The 19,647-nt window shown below is 57.9% G+C and overlaps 7 protein-coding genes across 9 annotated transcripts in view; 3 read left to right on the forward strand and 4 right to left on the reverse strand.

Annotated features, from left to right (window-relative positions):
• Positions 1-383: 383 nt before the first annotated feature.
• H310_11316 (hypothetical protein) lies at positions 384-1,880 on the forward strand. The gene has a single exon (XM_008877938.1). It carries the CDS (start codon positions 551-553, stop codon positions 1,856-1,858), a length of 1,308 nt encoding a protein of 435 aa, XP_008876160.1. The 5' UTR covers positions 384-550; the 3' UTR covers positions 1,859-1,880.
• A 114-nt stretch (positions 1,881-1,994) lies between these two features.
• On the reverse strand, positions 1,995-4,755 carry H310_11317 (the record flags this gene model as incomplete). 2 transcript variants are annotated; one of them, XM_008877939.1, is made up of 8 exons in its annotated part: positions 1,995-2,074; positions 2,130-2,427; positions 2,480-2,568; positions 2,614-2,754; positions 2,803-3,182; positions 3,238-4,436; positions 4,484-4,585; positions 4,628-4,755. In XM_008877939.1, coding segments are annotated over 7 exons (2,224 nt in total), but the record flags the coding sequence as incomplete, so codon positions are not given. The 2 variants fall into 2 exon arrangements, with proteins under 2 accessions (XP_008876161.1, XP_008876162.1); XM_008877940.1 differs by having other exon boundaries at positions 1,995-2,427.
• A 93-nt stretch (positions 4,756-4,848) lies between these two features.
• On the forward strand, positions 4,849-5,770 carry H310_11318 (hypothetical protein). Its single transcript, XM_008877941.1, has 4 exons — positions 4,849-4,909; positions 4,959-5,021; positions 5,076-5,128; positions 5,182-5,770. Exons 1-4 carry the CDS (start codon positions 4,878-4,880, stop codon positions 5,733-5,735), a joined length of 702 nt encoding a protein of 233 aa, XP_008876163.1. The 5' UTR covers positions 4,849-4,877; the 3' UTR covers positions 5,736-5,770.
• Positions 5,771-6,104: 334 nt separating this feature from the next.
• Positions 6,105-8,554, reverse strand: H310_11319. Of its 2 annotated transcripts, none has more exons than XM_008877942.1 (3): positions 7,020-8,554; positions 6,569-6,912; positions 6,105-6,524 (listed from the first exon to the last, which is right to left on the reverse strand). In XM_008877942.1, the coding sequence occupies exons 1-2, from the start codon at positions 8,522-8,524 to the stop codon at positions 6,735-6,737; spliced, it is 1,683 nt and encodes a 560-aa protein (XP_008876164.1). In that variant the 5' UTR covers positions 8,525-8,554; the 3' UTR covers positions 6,105-6,524; positions 6,569-6,734. The 2 variants fall into 2 exon arrangements, with proteins under 2 accessions (XP_008876164.1, XP_008876165.1); XM_008877943.1 differs by having other exon boundaries at positions 6,959-8,554.
• A 177-nt stretch (positions 8,555-8,731) lies between these two features.
• On the reverse strand, positions 8,732-15,495 carry H310_11320 (hypothetical protein). The gene is made up of 10 exons (XM_008877944.1): positions 15,323-15,495; positions 15,090-15,278; positions 14,866-15,041; positions 14,405-14,821; positions 14,207-14,353; positions 14,022-14,162; positions 13,574-13,976; positions 10,507-13,527; positions 10,346-10,440; positions 8,732-10,290 (listed from the first exon to the last, which is right to left on the reverse strand). Exons 1-10 carry the CDS (start codon positions 15,466-15,468, stop codon positions 9,002-9,004), a joined length of 6,024 nt encoding a protein of 2,007 aa, XP_008876166.1. The 5' UTR covers positions 15,469-15,495; the 3' UTR covers positions 8,732-9,001.
• A 41-nt stretch (positions 15,496-15,536) lies between these two features.
• On the reverse strand, positions 15,537-17,205 carry H310_11321 (hypothetical protein; the record flags this gene model as incomplete). Its single annotated transcript, XM_008877945.1, has 1 exon — positions 15,537-17,205. One exon carries the CDS (start codon positions 17,203-17,205, stop codon positions 15,958-15,960), a length of 1,248 nt encoding a protein of 415 aa, XP_008876167.1. The 3' UTR covers positions 15,537-15,957.
• Positions 17,206-17,397: 192 nt separating this feature from the next.
• Positions 17,398-19,647, forward strand: part of H310_11322 (protein disulfide-isomerase domain) — a 3,515-nt gene continuing 1,265 nt past the window's right edge. The window contains exons 1-4 of the mRNA XM_008877946.1: positions 17,398-17,574; positions 17,623-18,451; positions 18,505-19,187; positions 19,238-19,645. Of these exons, the coding sequence (XP_008876168.1) occupies positions 17,416-17,574; positions 17,623-18,451; positions 18,505-19,187; positions 19,238-19,645 (2,079 nt within the window). The 5' untranslated portion in view covers positions 17,398-17,415. The remainder of the gene's footprint in view (positions 17,575-17,622; positions 18,452-18,504; positions 19,188-19,237; positions 19,646-19,647) is intronic.

Below are 19,647 nucleotides of genomic sequence, written 5' to 3' on the forward strand. Positions count from 1 at the left end.
ATGATGGCACACCTCGTGGCAAACTGTACGATTCTATGCACTGTCATGGACACTAGGTGTACTCGATTCTTGCAGGAGTGCTTCCTCCAAGGGCGTGGTCGGGCCTACTTCGTGTGCTTGCAACAGGGACGGCTAATCATAGGGCCAAAATGGATGGCTGTAGAGCGTGCTCCGTTAACTTATTTTGGGATGCACCAGTCGAATTGCTGCAATTGATGTTCTCAGCCATCATGACGAGACTACGTTGACATGGCTCCACATCCCCAGGTACATATACGAATCCAAAATGCCCTCCCCCCGATGCATCTTGTTCAGTTCATCCTCGCAGACACGTCCAGTTGGGGGAGTGCGCAATCTTGCAAGGATGGAACATAAAGAGGGTTGCGACAACGGATTAACAAACAACATGTCGCTGTTGTGAACTCAACAATGGCCGGGCTCTCGTGGATAAAATTAGACCACCGCAAATACACATCAAGCAGGGCGAAACGTGAAACCATGCCGTTCATTTTGAAACTTGCGTCGTTCAGCACCCACCACAACACACACGATGGGAGGAGCTGTATCTGTCGAACACGCCGAGATCATCTACGTAGCCGAAGACGGGTCCATCGGGCTCGCCGAGCCCTTCGCCGCTCGATACGAAAACGACATGCCATTCCCCATCAAACGCCCCGTCGTGACTCGCCAGCACGAAGCCCTCATCAAGGCAAACTGGTCGGCCATCTGCCAGGGCACGTCTGCATTCGACGCGGCCAAGCACCTCACGCCCACCAAGTTTTTCTACCGCACGTTCTACAACCACCTGTTCGAGCTCGCTCCGTCGCTGCGCCCGATCTTCCGGTCCAGCATGACCGTCCAAGGCAAGGCGTTGGCAGGCATCATCAAGACCCTCGCCACCGTCATCAACGGTGCCAATATCGTGGGCGCGACCCATGGCCTGGCCCAGGGCCACCTCAAGTACGGGGCCAAGAAGGATCACTACACGGTCGTCGGGCAAAACTTGCTCCGCACGCTCGAAATCGTGAGCGGGGACAAGTGGACCGAAGAGATCAAGACAGCGTACCTGACAGCGTACAGCCTCATCTACTTTGTCATGCTCCCAGTGCTTCTCAACAACGAGCCGTCCGAGATCACGGAGAGCCTGCCCGCGACGATCTCCAAGTCGGAGGCGGTGTCGGCCACGGCGAAGCGCCTCACGCTCACGTTCGACTTTCCCCTGCGCTTCCACCCCGGCGATGCCATCCTGCTCGGTCTGCCCGTCGCCGAAGGCCAGGAAGAGCGCCGCCACTACACCATTGCGTCCATCAGCATCCAAGGCACCAACACGTTTGACATTGTCGTGGAAGACGCGAGTCCGTCGTCGCACTGGCTCGTGTCCCAGCCGGCCGGGACTACCGTCAAATTGTTCTGGGTCGAGTCGAACGTCCGGTTCGAGATCGACTCGCCCGAAGTGCTGCCGACGAACGTGCTGTTTGTGAGCCACGGCGTCGGGTGCGTGCCGTTCCTAGTCATGCTCGAGGGTCTGTACCGCATTCGAGAGACGTTCCACGGCTCCGTCGTGACCCTTCAAGTGGCCCCGAACCAGGCGGACGTCGAGGGGTTCAAGTCGGTCGTGACGTCAACGGGAAAACCACTCGAGTGGGAGTCGAGCTCGTTCCACTACGCGCCGGCCGTGTCCGCCGACAAGCTCAAGGACATCGCCCCCAACCTCGCCCACAGCAACCTGTACGTGTGCGGCCCGGCCGACTTTATTGCGACCACGCAAGACGCGTTTGTGGCAGCGGGAGGGTCCAAGGACCGCATCACAGTCTACTCGTTCGACAACTCCAACGTAGGCGCACTCAAAATTGAGTAATGTAAAAGCATTATGGTTTGCACGTGGGATTGTTTGAATTCAGGAGCGATGGTATGCTTGTCGTGCTCCCGTTGTTGCCCGTGACGCCGTCTACTCTCGTTCCAAAGGGAACGTGCTGTCACGGGTATGCCAGGGGACGTTCATTGCAGAAGGGGGACGGTTGGCCTCTGAAGAAGACTTTTGTTGCAAGAGCATAGCTAGGGTGGTCGGTGTCCACTATTCCAGAGGCTGCATTGAACGAGACTAGCCCTTCGCGTGATGATCACCTTACAGGTCGTCAACATGCCGGCCTTTGTATTGGATCACCAAGTCTTCGGAGAACGAAGTTGGTGCAGCAGTCAGCATAGCTCCACGAAAGGATTTTAGCCCGGAGGATGGCGTGTATTACGTGACGACGTTGAGCGATTGCACTCTGCACCAGGCGATGGCGTCGTGAAAGCAATCGATTGGGGAGTCGCACGCGATCTTCATGCCCATCGCGAGCGACACGGCCAGCGACACGATGGGGTATGCTATATACACGACAATGGGCCTCCAGTTCATGTACAGCGTCCAGCGACGTCGACCATCTACGGAGGGTACAGTCAGCAGCGATACACGTGATGATAGAAAGGAGAGTACCCAAAGCAAGCATGGACCCCACGCAATAGTTGAACCCGACGAGCCACAGCACGTGAGGCAGACGTAACAACACGTGCTGCCACGATGCCCTACATGACGAGTTAGGCGCTTTCCTGGACCAGTGGCAGCTTTACCGAAACGTGTACAGAGCGGCGCCACCCAGGATGGCCACGCCCCACAACGACAGGTTTAGGTAGGAAAACACGGAGAGGAGGAGCAGCGCCAGGACCATGACGGATGCCACCTGCGCTCCGTACATAGCTTTGCATCCGAGTCTAGAAAGGAAAAGTCAGGTCGAACAACGAACCAAGTCGACAACGTACACAGAAAGATGCGTCGGTGTCCAGTAGGATTGTCGAACATCGCACGTCGACGACAGCCATTCCCGCGATGTCACAGCGTCCCAGAATACGAGCGCCATCACGAGAATCACCACCACCATGTTCAGCACCAGAACGTGCCGGACAAGCGCCCACTCTTCATGAACACGTAGAGCGAGGAACTTGGCATTCGCAGCGGCGGTCTCTTTTGCGTCCTTCTCGGCCTGCTTGAGTCTTTTTGCAGTGAGTTTACGTTCCAGTTTGGCTGTGGCGTCCTGGAGTTTCCGTTGATACTTGGCTTCGTCGCGCTCGCGCTTGGCCTGGACGGTCAATTCAAACTGACGTTGGCGTTGGTCGAGTGTTTCGAGGTGCATCTTCCTTTCCTATTTGTTGTCCACAAAACTTGACAAGAGGTTCGTGCCGACGCTGCCTACGTACATGTAGCATGATGCGGTCTGTGTTGAGCTTGTGGAAGGCGAGGGCATTGTCTTGCAGAGCTCGAGTTTGCGCCATTTGCATTTGCAGCACGTCATGCAAATCCATCCCACGCTTGTAACCTGGGTCACGTTGGACGTCGGTCCTTTCTTCGACGTCATTTCCAAGAGACCGTGGCAATGGCGACGCCGGTAGCTGCGCCAACACCATGGCCTGTTGCTCGATGTGGTGGTCAGCACGAGTTTGGACGAACAGTTCAAGCTGGTAGAACTCGTCCTGGTCCCATTCTTCTCGCTTGGCTTTCTTCAGCAGATCCGACATTTGATCTAGCACGGAAGGCTCCATCGATTTCGACGACGATACCACCACGATCGACGACTCTGCTCGTTGCTTCAGCTTGTACAACTCGAACAGCGTCGCCTGCTGCAGCTCAAGGTTACGAAGATTCCTCTGGTACCATCCGTCGGGCTCATTTACTTCTACTTCCGAAAGTCCCAGAGAAATCCATAGGTCCTTCAGCCGCTTCCAATCGTCCAATTGCATCCCATTGCGGTGTTTGGACGCCTCGATGGCGGCTTCGATTTTGGAACGAATCGTCACATGCAGCTTCGCCATGTGGCTCTTCCGTGCGCGCAGCGTCTCGAGGTGGCTTTCGATTGCCCGTTTACGGTCCTTCGGCACAGGAACATCTTGAGCAGCCAAGGTCGCCACCAACGCCTCGCCCTTGGTTACAACCGTCGCCATGTGCTCCAGCAAGCCTGCCACATTCGTCGGGTCTTCTTCCTTCGTCACTCGATTCACTATCATCCATCGGGCATGATCAAACTCTTTGTAGTACGTCTCGGCGGCGAGATCGTTCGCCACCCTCAGAAACTCCATCAGACGAAGGTGCAGTGAGGCCGCCGCGTGGAACTCGGCGTTGGTGGATTCCGCAATCGCCTGACGAACAGCGGCGACGTCTACCAGGCGATAGACGTGGCGGATCGAGTCCTCGACAGCGCGACGAGTCCGAACAATGGAGACGATGCGACCGATGATGGCGACCACAATGACACCTGCAAGAAGAATGGCTTGGACAGCAATGGATACGTCGCGGATTTGGTCGGGAGAGAGCACAATCGCGTCCGGAATGGCGACAATGTCCAATGTGCTGGGGACGACTGGTACGAACGGCACCGTCATGTCTGCCATGAAGGAAGGTCCTGCGATCTCGCGATGACGCTCAAATCGAGGACGAGGAGAAACCTACCACTACCGCCATCTAAAGAACCACGATGTGCCTGGTCACGCAGATCGGTGCCCGAAATGTCCGTCGAGTAGATCTGAATCTCGTCATCTTGTGAAGGCGACCCTACTGAATGTCGTCAGTCCAAGCGAGATCAGATAAACCGACCAACGTCGTGTTCTGTGAACTTGTACTCATTCACTTCATCTCGTAAGATGTCGTCGGTGGCCTGTGCAGTCGCCATGCATGCCAGCGCCGCCGCAGCGGCATCACCGACAAATAACCGTCGACGCATCATGACGAATTTTGAAAATTTGTGTTTTGACCAATAAAATGCGTGTAAATGTACATGATCCAATCAAATTGCTGTATTTTCTTTCTACCTCGTGCTGCGCGAAGGGCCGAGCGACCCTGCACCATGGCCGAAGTCGAGCGGATCCTGAAAGCGCGGTAGGGGCCGCCTCCCGCGGTGCGTCCTGAGGAATTTATGCGACCCTAGGACATATTACCATGTTATGGGATTCCATGTGGTGCAGTATGTGGAGCAGGCGGACGTGCGGAGGTACTGTCCATGCATCCAGCTGAATTGTGTTGGCGATTGCTCATACATTCCAAGGCAGTACAAAGCCCTCGCGCGACAAGTCCATCCGGACAAGTGTCCCCACAAAGGTAGCGATGGACGTGCTTCTCGTGCAAGGAACAGTCATGTGTTGCCGCTGTAGACGCCGAGGATGCATTCAAACGATTGAGTGCGGCGTACGAATGCCTTGCCAACGACACATTACAGAACGAGTACTTGGCCAAGACGACCGGATCGAAGAAACGTCCCCGACAACCCTCCACGAGAGCTACGGCAACTCGACCATCCCCCCCGACAACTTCGAAACCCACCCGCCCAAAGACACCGCGCACAGCCGACGACATTTACGCAGAATTTTTGCGGGAAGAGGAACGCCAGGCCGAGATGGACTTTCACAAGCGCGGCTTTGAGCGCATCTTCGACCCCATCGATAAACCACGTCCGTTGTCGCCGCCACCAGTGCATTCGGACGAGTTTGTCGCCGACGTGTTGTCCAGCGGCCTGGACATGAAGCAGACCAAATGGTCCCAGTTCGCGTCATCGAAAGCCAAGGCAACGACACCGTCCGCGTCCCCAGTGCCAAATGATTCGGCGTGCTGTTTGCTCTGCCGCCGCAAGTTTCCAAGCGCTGCCCACTTGGCCCGTCACAAAGCGGAATCGAAATTGCACGCTGCCAACGTCGCAAAGTTACCATGAAAGCTATTGTAATTTCAACCACTCCTTGAACGCCTTCACAAAGCCGAGCTCCACAAAGTCGTGGAAAGTCTGCTACGTTGCCGCGAGGGTGGAGTCAAACGATGCGTTTGACGGCAAACACGGTGTTGCAATGAAGAAGACGGCCCTTTTTGCATCATGTCATGTAGAACTGTCGGCGGCATCCTCACCCCATCCCACCACGCCGTCGATACGCACCGATGTGCCGCGACAGGTGTGGTGCGCGATGGATTTCAGAGCAACCCAGGTCGATCTTCCACCCGCAGATGCGACGAGCCAAGCCATGCGTGGTCTGGGCTGAGTCGCAAGAGGACTCCACCAACGACAGGAGCACCCTCGTCCGACATGATGGACCTGTCAAGATGGCAAACTATTTATTGGTATGGTACATGCATCAAGGGCGTCCCTTACACCCCCAACGAACGCTCGTGGACGTGGAACCGGTCGAAATCGACGGCCATGCCGCCTTCCGGCGAAAACTCGGCGCAGTCGGCGAAATGGTCGCCCACGACAAAGTCCTCGGACGTGTACATCTTGCGCGCGTACACGTTGGTGGAGAACGTGTGGTCGATGCCCGAGTAGAGACACAGCATCTGGACGTTGCACTCGAGAAAGTCGTCGATCGATTTGAACTTGGCAAACGGCGACGCGCTCGTGATGACATGGACAAGCGTAGCGGGGACGTTCATCGACGGGTACGTCATATTGACGAGGTCGACGTCGTGGACTTGGCGCAAGTTGGTGTGCTTGTTCACTTCGGTCACGCCAACCCTAGATCATAATGGTCAGCCAGACCCCGTCAAGCGATGCCGTACCGAAACGCATTGCCCGAGATGTTGCCATGGGTCCGCAGGTTGAGTGCCCGCACCAGGAGCACGCGCGTGCCATCTCGAACGTGCGTCACAACAGCCTTGTTTGAAAACTCAATGTGCGCCCGCGGCCGAGAAAACTTGGACCACGAGATGCCCGTGAAGATGGTGATCACGACAATGCCAAGCGTCGACTCGACCATGATCCAAAAGTTCTGGTACGTCGACGACGACTTTGGCCCGATCGCGCCATACCCGACCGTCGACAGCGTGTGCACGCTATAGTAAAAGCACACGCCAAAGTCGGTGTTGTTGTTGCGGATATCGTCGTACACGGAGACGCCGTCCATCTAGGGCCACACGATCAGTTGCAACGGCAGGACAAGCAGCGCGTACGTCCAAGTAATACACGAACGCAAACAACACGTTGAGCGCGATAAACGCGACGAAGCTGTACCCGATGATCCACGGCCAGCTCGTCTTGAGTGCTTCCGTGTAAACCGTGTGAAACGAAAACGGAAGCGGGACGTGGCGGGGCAAGATGCGATCGAAATGCGGCGCGTTCTCCACATTTGCTGCCGACGACACGACCGACGCGCGGCGATTCGGGCTATGGACAACTGTCGGCATCTCATGGAACAGGAGGCTCTCGGTGAGCTCGTCCGGCGTCCGGCGAGACGTGCGACTGGGTCGAACGGTCGAGGGCGGCTCGCACGGGGGCATGTCGACAACGTGGTGGGTGCCTGGCGACCCGGCGTACTGGGTACCCATGGTCGCCGCCTGGTCCACGAGATCCCCCCCCGTGGTTTGCATAAATTCGTCCTTGATGGAGAACTGGCAAGACTTTGCGTACGTCAACTGCCGCGGCGGGAGGACGGGTAGCATCGGCGACCCTGTCGTGTACGGGGACGCTCCAGTGTCCAGGGCAGCCGATGGCCGCCGCGGAGTGGTCACGTGCGCTGGGACGGTCGTGCTGAGCTGGTCAAAGTCCATCACCCACTGCTCGTTGCCAGGCACCCCCTCGACCTTGCACATGTCCTGGAACTTGGCTCCCCACTCGACCTGCAGCGCAGAGTACAGCATCTGGCACTGCACGGTGTTTTGCGTGGTCGAATCGACGCCGACGAGATCGACTTGAATGGCAAAGTCCGATGCGGCCAGCGTCGTTTCCGTGAGGCGTCGGAGAGGGCTGCGCTCATCGATCACATGGACAAGCTGGATGTCACGGCGAATCGCGAGGAAATCCGCTTGAAGCGTGGGGAGGTCATACCGTCGCAGCACCAGCGTCGAGTCAGTCCCGGACCGCTCCTCGATGCGCAACAAGTTGACGCGGAACGACGCTTCGAGGATCGAGTCTTGGTGCAGATGGCGGCACCGGGTCGCGTTGGCGACGCGAACGACAAGCGCGAGGTGGTGGCTGTAAGGCTGGACAACGCACTTGCTTGCGAATACGACGGTCGCGCGTGGCTTGGAGAAGCGCACAAAGACGAGACCGCTGATCGCCGAGAGAAGAATCATCGACACGAATGCTTCCATCGACAGCGCAAGATTCCCGCACGCGTTGCGCGGGTACAAGATGCCAAATCCGATCGTCGAGTACGACTGGTAACTCAAGTTGAACGCGTCTTCAAACACGTCCGTGTCAACGCAGAGAAAGTGAAACACGAGCGCAAACACGACCGTGATCAAGGCAGAGAATCCCAAGATGCACGCTGTGAACCATGCCCACGACATATTGATCAAAATGTACACAACGTCCTTGAACGTCGACCGTGGGTTGTGCACGAGGTGGTGCCGCGAGTCGAGGAAGCTCGAGTTCGCGGTCATGGTGTCGAAGAACCGAACGTGCTTGTTGCCACCGCTCGGCATCGCCTCGACGCGCACGCCGTGCCATTCGTCTCTCCACGACCCGACCGCGTCAAAGTGCGTCGCCGGCGGCGTCGACGTGGCCGCCGATGGCATGTGGTCGAATAATTGGTGATAAAAACCGACGATCTTTCACTGGCTGGATATATATCAAAACCACTCTGGGTACAGTTGGTGCTCTGGACGACGTGTCATGGCGGTGGCTTGGCTTGGCATGATGCGCGACCGGAAGGCACTTGCTTTGCTGGAACCCCAGCACATGACCGATCGGCAGGTATTCCAACCGAGTCGAGGAAGGAGTCCCTGGCGTCCAAGAACGTGCCGTGCGAGATCTCTAACGTATTGCTAGTGGCACGCCTGTGTCGGCGGTACCAGGGCTGAACGTCGCAAAAGGCCGTCCAGCCATCGAACCAAGCGCATCCTCCATGGATCCCGCCCACTCTCTGTCCCAACAAAGTGTATATACACTTGAAGTTTGGATTTTGACATTAAGTGACCAGTCCATCGGAATGTCGCAAGTGTAGCTCTGCATTCATGCAAAAGTTCATCGCATGGATATCCCGACACGGCGGACTACGTCGCGCCCTTCCAATCCAACACGACGATGCGGCCCAGGTCATCCCCGAAGGCCAGCCGCGGCACGCGCGACGGAAGAATGTCAAACCCATGGATCGGCTGGAGCTCGGCGTTTGCGTACACTCCAAGGACGGCGCCGTCGGTCAAGCTTGTCGCGATCAAGTGCCCATCTTCCGCACACGAAAACACAATGTTGAGGTCGGGTAAGACAGCAATGCCCGTGATGTTGGTCGCGTCTGTGTGGGGTGGTTTTAGCGTGATCACCGGCGATTCCAACGCATCTCGTCGCCACACTTGCAAGTTGCCGCGTCCAGCACACAATGCGACCATGTCAAACGACGGCGTGAATCGGTAGCACCGAACGCCCCCTTGGACTCGGATCGAGAACGCCATCGTCCCTGCAGCCGTGTCAAATACCGACAACTGATCGAGGCTTGCCAAGCACGCCACGAGGTCGCCAGTCCTCGACATCTGCAGGGCCATCCCGCCCATGCGGACGGCCTCCTTGGCCATGCCCGCCATCTCCCACACGACAGTCCCATCGTCCCGCCGAATATATCGCAAGTGTCCGTGGTACTGGTCGTCCAGTCCGAGCGCCGCCACAAACTGCCCCGACGGATGCAGCGCCACGTCAATCGAGTCGTACTTGAACGTGTCGAAGAACGTGGTAGTGACTTGGTCGTTGTGGACTTCACCGACGCAGATCGCGCCAGTGTTTGTGGTGGCAGCTACATACCGCCCCTCGTCGCCGCCCGCTCCTTTGTTGTACACGACTCGCGTGCATGCGGTCGACGTGTTTTTCGTGTTGACAAACTCGTACACGAGCATGGACGGGTTCTTGACGTCCATGACGCGGGTCTTTTCCGCGCACGAGTGGCAGGCGGCAACTGCGTCGCCCGTCGGGTGCAGCGCGATTGTCTCGACCCGGCCGGCGGCGCCAAGCGGAGCTGGTTTCGAAGCTGGGTTCCACAGCAACACGTTGTTGGTTTGGCCGAGCGTGGCAATCATGGTCCCGTCCAAACTCATCGACATGTTGCCGCCAAAACTGTGGCCGGGGGCTGCATAGATGGCCAGCCGGCGCTCCGACACAACGTCGAACGCATACACTTGCGTGCTCGAGTTGAACACGTACAGAATGGATGGATGGTTCGGATGGAACTCGATCCCGCACACTTCCATCGCACTCCCCAACAAGTCGAGGTACTCCATGATGAGAGACTTGGGGTGGTCGAATGCTTTGCCAAACACTTGCGCACCCTGGCCGTTGTACGTGTCGACATTCACCGCTGTCACGAAAGACGATTCCACCACGTTAGAGCGAGACGTCGAAGCGGCGCGTACCCAGCATCGTGGCGTCGCTGGACAAGCTGGCGTACTTCACGCCTTCGGCGGCCTCGAACGTCGCTTCCTCATGCCATGTTGCGCAGCTCCAAATGCTTCGTCGTGCAAGACAACCGCCATGTGATTCCATGACCCCGAAATGTCGACAGGGATGGTCCTACCTGCACGCGCCGCTGTATGATGCAACTCCCATGTGCTGCCGGTCGGGGCTGAGCAAAATCTGCGTCATCTTCTTGGAATCATTGTGGTCGTCTTCGCCGTGGCCTTGAATCTTCAACGTGCGATGAATCGTGCCATTCTCCCACACGTGCAGCTCGGGGCTCGTGCGGTCGGCGGTCACAATTGTCGTGGCATTTACACATACAACGCTAGTGATTCGGTGCTTCTTCTTCTTCTTGAGTGCAGCATGGAGAACCTTCGTGCGGACACCGATGGCTTCCGAGAAAAGATGGAGTTCCCCAGATGCTGACGCGCCCACGATGACCGACGTGCCGTCCACACTCCACGTGACACTGTCGTACTTCACGTCTGGCTCGGCCACAGTCCACATGACTGTGTTTGATACCACGTCAAACACGGTCAAGTACACAACCTGGCCGCAGTCGGGCTCGGAAAGAGCCGCAACTTTCAGGCTGTCCGGGCTAAAGGCGACAGCAACTGTGCTGTCGGCGCCGTCGGATGCTGGCCCGACCATGAACGATGCCATGATCGAACTCGCGGGCGTTTCCGTGCTAACGACTTGAAAGTACCCTTGAGGCGGCGGAGTCAACTTGGCAGCGGCCGTTGTACGCAAAAACGAAGCCTTTGGGTGGCGCATCACGACTTGGTAAAACGACGAGGGGTGGCGCTGCAACGTAAACATGTCACGGCTTAGGAATGCCGCCACTTGGGGCAAGATGGTCGGGGGCACGTCCGCTGCGTACATGGCTTGAATGGCGCGGCGAATGTCGCTCAGGGTGTCAGCGATGGCACCGAGGGCGACGCTTGCTTGCAGGAACTCGACATCACTCACGACATACTCGACGCGAGGCCAGTCCTGTGCTCCGATGAGTGCCGACGGGAGTTCGGTCACGCGTCGGTGGTTGAACTGGACGCCACGGGACGATCCTGGCAAGACCAGCTCCTGTGGGGCAACTTTGCGTTGGGCTCGGCCCGCCGGGACTCCGTTTTTGTCGACAAATGGCTTGGCGACGTGGGCATAGTCGCTGGCAAAGAAGGCCGCCAAGTTGGCCGACAAGGACGTCACCACAGCATCGTCGCCAAGGCAAATCGCGCGCGCCGCCACGTTGAATTCACGATGGTACCAGCTCAAGACGGGAATGCCACCGTCCGCGGCGTGTGTGACGAGGTAGCTGTCCAGATCGGAAAGAAGTCGAGTGACAACGAGGCTGGGAATCCGCCGGATGGGAGGCACCCACCACTGGTACACGTCGTTCAGTACGTCGTCATCCAGACTAAGCACGTCTTCGAGCTCGGACCGCGACAGACCGCGCTTGGCGAGCGTCAAGTACCCCGCCGTGTGATGCACCAAGAGCTGACCGTGAACCCCGCAGAGCTTGTGAAACAAGTGCCGAAGGAGATCGGGAATTGTCGGCGGGAGAAGCGCTGTATCGACGGGGGTGTACGAAGTCCACGGCAAAGCCAGCGTGAATGCCACGTGCAAATACAGCGGCAGCGGACACTGCACAAAGGAATCGACGAGAAACCTGGATTGATGGGGGGTCAGTGCTCGGTTTCTGGCGGCGAGCCATGCCGTCATCATGTCGAGGCCGTCGGCACTTGTCATGACGGGTAACTCGAGCAAGTGGTCCGTGGGGGTTTGGGCACGGAGCTTTGCAAGACAGTTGCCGCCTTCGTCAGCCGCATCCAGCGCCGACACGACCAGTTTACAGTGCGGTGGCAACGACATCGGCAACCACGTCAAGTGGTGGGCGTTGTCGGCACTGGAAAGTTGGTCCAGCGAGTCCAAGATCACCACGAGCGGCTTCGTTTCGGATGCCAGAGCCAAGAGGTCATGAAAATGTCGGATTAAGTCGTCCAAGCCTGGAGGGATCGTGGCCGACATGCCGTGCGTGGTCGAGTAATTGCGATGTATCTGGGAGCAAATCGACGTGAGAAGCTTTCGGATGTCGGTCGAGTCCAAACTGGTCCCGAGAAATCGCAGTACGAGGACGGGGTCATGCCGCGGTGTCAGCACCGCAGCCAAGCCAGACCCCGCGGCCACCGCCGGACCTCCACCGCCAGTCAACTTCATGGCAACCTTGGCTACCACCGCGCTCTTCCCGGCGCCCCCTCGACCATACAACACAAACGGACGGTTCTCGACAGTCGCTGATCGGAGGTACGCGTGAACTTTGCTCAAAATATCGGCCCTTCCAACGAAATTCGCACTGCGCTGGGCGCAAAAGAGCGCGTGGTGCATGACCTCATTGAACACGGCGTCTGGTGCCACGTTGAGCTGCTCCGACGCGGCCAGCAACGACTCGCACATGTGCGAGCAAAAGTGATCGCAAAAGTCTGTCAAGTACGTCGCATGGGTCTCCGGGAGGATCTCGGGACCCCACGGGACGGTGTATTCTTTCGCGCCGTGTTGCTTGGGCTTGACCTTTGTGTCTCGAAGCGTTGCTAGCAACGCCTGTGCTTCGTCGTCGATTTGACCTCGCCCGGCCATGTCGACATACATCCCAGCTTTGCCATGACTCGAGTCGATATCAGGAATGATCCGGTGGTACACAAAGGCGGCTGTCTTTGCATCCGCGGCAGTCAAGAGGCCATGCATGACTTCGCACTCTGTCACCGACACGTTGTAGAGGTCTTGTCGATGCGGATCGGACACAACGTGGCGAACGTTGCGAAAGGCGCGCTGCATTTGTTCAAAGATGGGCCACCATGTCCCAGGGGCGGCGAGCGTCGACGGCTGCAGCTCCATCGCGGGAGGGATAACATTCGTGTTGATGCGGAACCAGTGGCGGACCACATCGGCGTCCGAGGTAGCCATCGTCGCGACCAGCGCTTCAAACTCGTCGAGCGGGATTTGATTTGGGAACGGTCGATAGCCGTACTTGTTGCCAAGGATGAGGACGTAGTTGAGGCCAAGGGACGATGTTTGGCACCGAGCGAGTTCGGCCATGCAAATCGCCGACGTCTGGTGCGAGTTGCTGGCTTCGTCGCGGATCCCCCACCTACGAAAGAACGTTTTGTCACGTGCTTGGATCGGTGTGGTGGTACCGCATTTCCGACGCCGAGAATTCGAGCCCCAAGAGCGCGGCGTATCGCTTCAAATACGGATACACATCGGCAATGAGCAAGTTGCGCTCCGACGCGGTGTCCGTGAACGTGGATGAGACAAACACACTGATGGCTTTGGGTTTCTGAACGATATCGCTGGCGACGAGTTTGCCTTGAAGGACTCGACCGACGAGGGCCTCGTCTAGGTCCTTGCTCGTTTGTGGAGGTCGCACAGCGAGCTTTTCCTTCCATTCGTGTCGAGTGTCGCGTGATGTGGGCCACAGAGTCGATTCGAGCGTACGCAGTTCGTCGACGCCATCCGTTTGCGCGGGGGATTTGACCAAGCATTCCAGTCCGTGGAGCTCGTGGATGGCGTCGTCTGGCACGTCCGTTGTGGCATCCGCTGCATTCGGACGTGAGTCGTCCGAGTCGTGGCGAAACCCCATACCTGGCGCGTGTTCCGGGTGAAAGTACAGCTCGTACTGGCCGGCAGCGCCAATGCGATGGACGGCTGGCGTCGTGATCAAGTCCCATTTCACAATGCAGCACTTGTCTGGGCCATGATACGGGCGATGGTTCTCCGCATGCACTGCCAAAAGCACCATTGGTAAACCTCTCGACGAGAAGCGATACCTGGCGGTGCATCTGGGCACTTGTACGCAACGACGGTGCCGGGGTACCCATACACGCCATCGAACGACGACGTCACAGGCCAGTGCAGACCGCGAACAACTCTGGCACCGAGCGCCACGTTGGCAGGCGTAACGACCACGCGCTCCACTGCATCCAGTGTGAAAGCCACACAGCGAGAGGCACAACGAAGCCACGTACATGACGGCGTCAATTTCGTCCCATACACGTTGAAGTGGTAGATGGAATAGCCGTAGGTCGTCCCGCGCGCATGGCCATACATTCGAATGAACGTCGCATGGGCGTCTTCCGAGTCGGGCAACTTGGTCTTGACCCATCCGTCGCCGCGATTGTCGGCAACCGACGCCACCGTCGTCCACGCGAGGCGGTCTTTGGACACTTGAATGTCGTACGTCGCCGCATACGCCGCCTCCCACTGGATGCACACATGGGAGATCTTGTGCAGCGCCCCCAAGTCGACTTCGAGCCACTGGGGATCGCTGTCGGCCGACGCAAACCTCGTCTCGTCATCGCCGTCAACAGCAAACTTTGCATGGCTGTCTTCGTTTTCCATGGAGCTGCCCGACGCGACCTTGCCGCACGAAATGTTTTCCAGCCCTACCCCACAACGATGACTACATGGTAACCTCCATCATCGGCACCTTCGCTGTCGTCGGTTTGGTTGGCATTCGGGTTATCGTCGTCGTACTGACTCCAGTCGACGGCACTCGTCGCCGCAGGGTGAACGCTGTTCAAAGCAGCAGCGCTTGGAAGTGCCCCAAATACAGGAGCAAGTTTTTGCAGGGCGCACAAAACACACAGGTCAAAGCAACAGGACCTAGTAGCGATCACGTGAGGTGCGTCCAACTCGTTCGTTCTGTTGTACTCGCAGTGGTAGGAGCAATATCCTGGCATTCTGCAGAGGTCGCACTGCACGATCTGGTAGTTGGCATGGAGTTGGTTGAGCTCGGGAATGCTGAGGAATGTCAGCGTGTGCGGGTGCTGCGAGTGGTCGATCTTTTTCGGAGGTAAATCGGTGCCAGAGCAGTCGCCACATAGGTCGAACCCGCATGCTCTACAGGCAAGGCATGAACGACTGAAAACACAAGCGCCACGTACGCGCAGTGCCAGGCACCAGCACACGAAGCAGCGCACACGTTGCAGCCGGCCCCGCCAACATAGCACCGATTTTCTTGGCACAGCGTCGCAATCGACGACGGCACGAGCGGATGCTCGTGGTGCTGCGACTCGAGGGTCTCCATCATGACCCCGAGAAATGGAATTGTGATGGCGGCGACGTTTTGGGTGGTAAACAGTTACAAAAGACGACCCGATCGAAACGAAAACGCCCCGCCATGCCAAGCAAGCGTCAAATACGGTCACATTGTTGGGCGGCGCACACGGCGGACATCGACAGTTGCCGCATGGCGTTGTTGCATCGATGGCCTGACAGAGTCGGGGGGAAGGTCCAAAAGATGCTAGTGCTTTCCAGCCCATCGACCGGTTTGGAGCCTGTGTCTGACCACTTCGGCAGACTGGACAGCAACTACGTCGATCAGGTCATGCCATGGGGCCCGAGCAGAACCAGCCGCATGAAGCAAATGGCATGCTCGTGCACGCATCCCTTCAAATTCTTCTCGACGTGCCCAATGTCCAGATGGATGACGTGCTTTAGCTGGTCGAGTCTAGGTCGCCTAATGGAGCACGTGCCAGGCGACAACGCCATGTGTACGCTGTCGTATGGAAAGAGCCATCTACTTCTCTCCGAAGAAACGGAGCAGCAGGTGAAGGAGAAAGAAAGTTATGGCGACTATCGCACCGCTGGCACTGGCGACGACCGCCGTCCATTTAAACGGCCACGACGAAGTGGACCATGTGGAAGGATTGGATTCGAAATGGATGTCGGAAATGCCATCCACACTTGGAACGTCGAGCGTCGCAGTGATGGCCCAGTGGTCAGATAGATGCGTGAATGGCCACGGATGCACCCCAACGATGCTATCGTCGGCGGCGCCATGATCGATTGCAGCATGGACGATGCTCGTCGTACTAGGGCCAAGGAGGAACAAGTAGTCGATGCACTTGCCCACTTCGTCGACGCGGGCTTTTGGCCACAAATGGGACAGCACTCCATGGCCGTTGGCGTTTGTGACATCGTGTGCAGATGCCAGGACGTTCGCCACTGCCGCGGCGGTGTCCGGCGTGCCACTGCATGCGCTCGACAGGAGTCGGACGAGACGCCTGTACCCCTCGCTTTCATTGCACTTGGTGAAAATGGGCTTTGCGTCGCCTGCAAACTGGACGTTGTGCCGCGCGTCCAAGTTGAAGTCTCCACCCAAAATCGCTGGAGTGCATGGAGTTCGGTTCGTGTGGACAAACCAGGCGAGCTCTTCGAGTTGCCGCCACCGCACTGCAGTCGCGACTTGTCCATCGCCGGCTTGCGTGTGCGTCGTAAAGACATCAAGGACATGCTGAGGCGAACCACCGAGTTGAATCTGGGCATACACGACGCCTTTGGCGGCGAGGGCGTCGCTGCCACATCCATCGGTAAATTGGTGCGTCTTGGACAGGCGGATGGGATACCGACTGAGGATGAGCACGCCGCCATCGACTACTTGTCGGCTCCACAGCGACGGATACACGGGCGCCGCATGATAGGCCAAGCCGTGCTCTTTTGCAAAGGCCAGCAAGCGCTGCAGCCTCGACGATCCAACAGCAAACATTTCTTGGAGAAGGACGATGTCAAACTGCACGACCTTGCGCATGATGAGCTCAAGACGGACATCCTTGTGGTCACTGCCGCTTTCTTGGACTCCCGGTGGCCGCAGGAACACGTTCCAGTTCAGCACGCGCACATGCATCAAGATCGATTCGAACCCGTTGCGGCGCCGATCTGTTTCCAAAACCCAAAATTGGTGAATACATCGGTTGAACGCCCATTCCAGACTGAATCGAAAAGCAAGGCCAAGATGACCAGCACGTTGTTCCTCGGGATCGAGCATCGCAAGCGCAGTGTAAGTTGGGCGCCGTGCAACGACAGCTTGGCTTCATGGTGCGATGCACGTGTATCAGGGACAACTGATGTCGACTGCGCCGCAGAAGGGTTCATTCGATGGCCACTGCAAGTGCATTAAATTGATGGATTCCGATTGCGAAAAAGATCCGTTTGAGCAGTTCGTCGGCACTTTGTCATTGTTGCGTCGCCAGTGAAGATGCGCCGCGGCGCCGGGTTCTTGTTTGCGGGTGTCGTCGTCATGGCCATGCAGGTGCCCGAGTTAAATCAAGACGTCCTCAACACTCATGTTGTCCCTGCGCCCAACGAAGTCGAGTTTGCGAAGCTGCTCGCCGAGAAGGACGTCGTGTTCGCCAAGGTGTTTGTGTCGATGGACGTGAGGCGGTGAAATCTCACGCGTTTCTAGTTTTATGCGCCGTGGTGCGGCCACTGTAAATCCCTTGGTCCTACGTGGAAGCAGCTGAGCGCGGCTTTCGCACGGATGGACAACGCCGCTGTCGTCCACATTGACTGCGACAAGCACCTATCGCTGTGCAATGCCCACGGCGTCGAAGGATTTCCCACATTGAAGCTGTTTCGCGGTCAACGATATGAGGAGTATGAAGGACAGCGGTCGGTCGCTGCCATGTCTGCCTTCATCGTCCAGCGAGTCGATGTCCCCATCGATCGCTTTGGCACGACTCCCATGGCCCCTCCGCCATCCCCCGTCCTGAACGCGCTCGTCGTCGTTGCCCTAACATTCTTGGGCGGATTCACCCTTTCCGTCTACGTGTTTTTCTTTCGCCCTGGCCGCAAAGCCAACCCCCCCGTCTTTTACTCGCAGCCAGACAACTCGACGGTTCGACCCGGCCATGGTGCGGTGTACAAAGTCGGATCCTTTCCAAGCCCGCAAGCGTCGCTGCTGGAGGTGCTTGAAGGCGCAGTGGCTTCGCATGGTAACGAACACTTCCTTGGTCGCCGCCGCTTTGATGCTGCGGGCCATGCCGGACCGTACGTTTGGGAGACGTACGCCGGTATCTACGACCGCATTCGCAACTTGTCTGCGGGCCTGCAGCATGAAAAGATGATCGAGCCATGCCCCGGCGACGGTCGCCGCCTCTTGTGCATTTACATGAAGAACAGTCCGGAATATGTGGTGGCGCAGTACGCCGCGTTCTACGCCGGTGGCGCGTTCTGTGCGCTGTACGATACGCTCGGGGCGTCCTCGACGGCATTCATCCTCCGCCAGACACAAGGTCCATTCTCCATCACGCAGCCTGCGTCACGATGCTCACGTGGCTACGTCTAGCGTCGACGGTGGTGTGCACCACATCCGAGCTCCAAACGATTGCCCACGTCAAAGCAAACGCGCCGACCCTTCGCCACATTGTTGTGAGCGACGTGGAGGTCAAGGCCCAAGCCGACATGGAACTGTGCACGCACGCAGGGCTGCAGCTCTGGACGGCGTTCGAGTTGGAGCAGCTTGGCGCGAAGCATCCTCGCCCCGCGTCGTACCCCAACGTGTCGGCGCTCAGTTTTCTCATGTACACGAGCGGCACGACCGGCGACCCGAAAGGTGTTGAAATCACGCATGCCAACATTTTGGCGTGTGCCCAAGGAGCGAAAGATCGATTGAATCGAGGCGACGGTGCCGTCTGCTTTACGCCACGCAGCACGCACTTGTCGTACCTGCCGATGCCCCACATCCTGGAGCAGATCGTGCAGTCTGTCATGATCTCGGCCAAAGGCAGCATTGGGTTTTATCAAGGCAATACGCTCAAGTTGACGGAAGACTTGGTCGAGCTCCGCCCGACGCACTTTGTGACCGTCCCGCGCCTCCTGAACAAGATCTACGACAAAGTCGTGCACGCCGGAGAGTCGGCCGGCGGCGTCAAAGGCTGGCTATTCAAGCGCGCGATGCGAACCAAGCTGGCCAACCTGAAGCGCGGCTACCTGTCGCATCCGCTCTACGACAAGCTCATCTTTTCCAAGGTGCGCAGCGGCGGGACGTGGGGCGTCGTTTCGTCACCTTGTGATTGTAGATTCAAGCCAAGCTCGGTCTTGATCGATGCCGGTTTGTTTTGACGGGTTCGGCGCCCATCTCGGACGACGTGATGTCATTCTTCCGCATCCTACTCGACGCGACGATCGCAGAAGGGTATGGTCAGTCCGAGTGCACCGGTGCGGCCACCCTGACGGACCACGAAGACGTCGTGTGCGGCACGGTCGGCGCTCCCATGATCTCGTCGGAAATCAAGCTCGTGTCGGTGCCAGACATGGGGTACCTCGTGACAGACTCCGTGCACGGAGATGGGACCAAGATGCCGGTCAACGGCCGCGGCGAGATTTGTTTCCGGGGGCCGACAGTCTTCTTGGGGTACTTCAAGGCCCCGGACAAGACGGCCGAAGCCATCGACGCGGACGGGTGGCTCCATTCCGGCGACATTGGCGT

Source organism: Aphanomyces invadans, assembly GCF_000520115.1.
Source record: "Aphanomyces invadans strain NJM9701 unplaced genomic scaffold supercont1.31, whole genome shotgun sequence".
Classification (NCBI taxonomy): Eukaryota; Oomycota; class Saprolegniomycetes; order Saprolegniales; family Verrucalvaceae; genus Aphanomyces; species Aphanomyces invadans.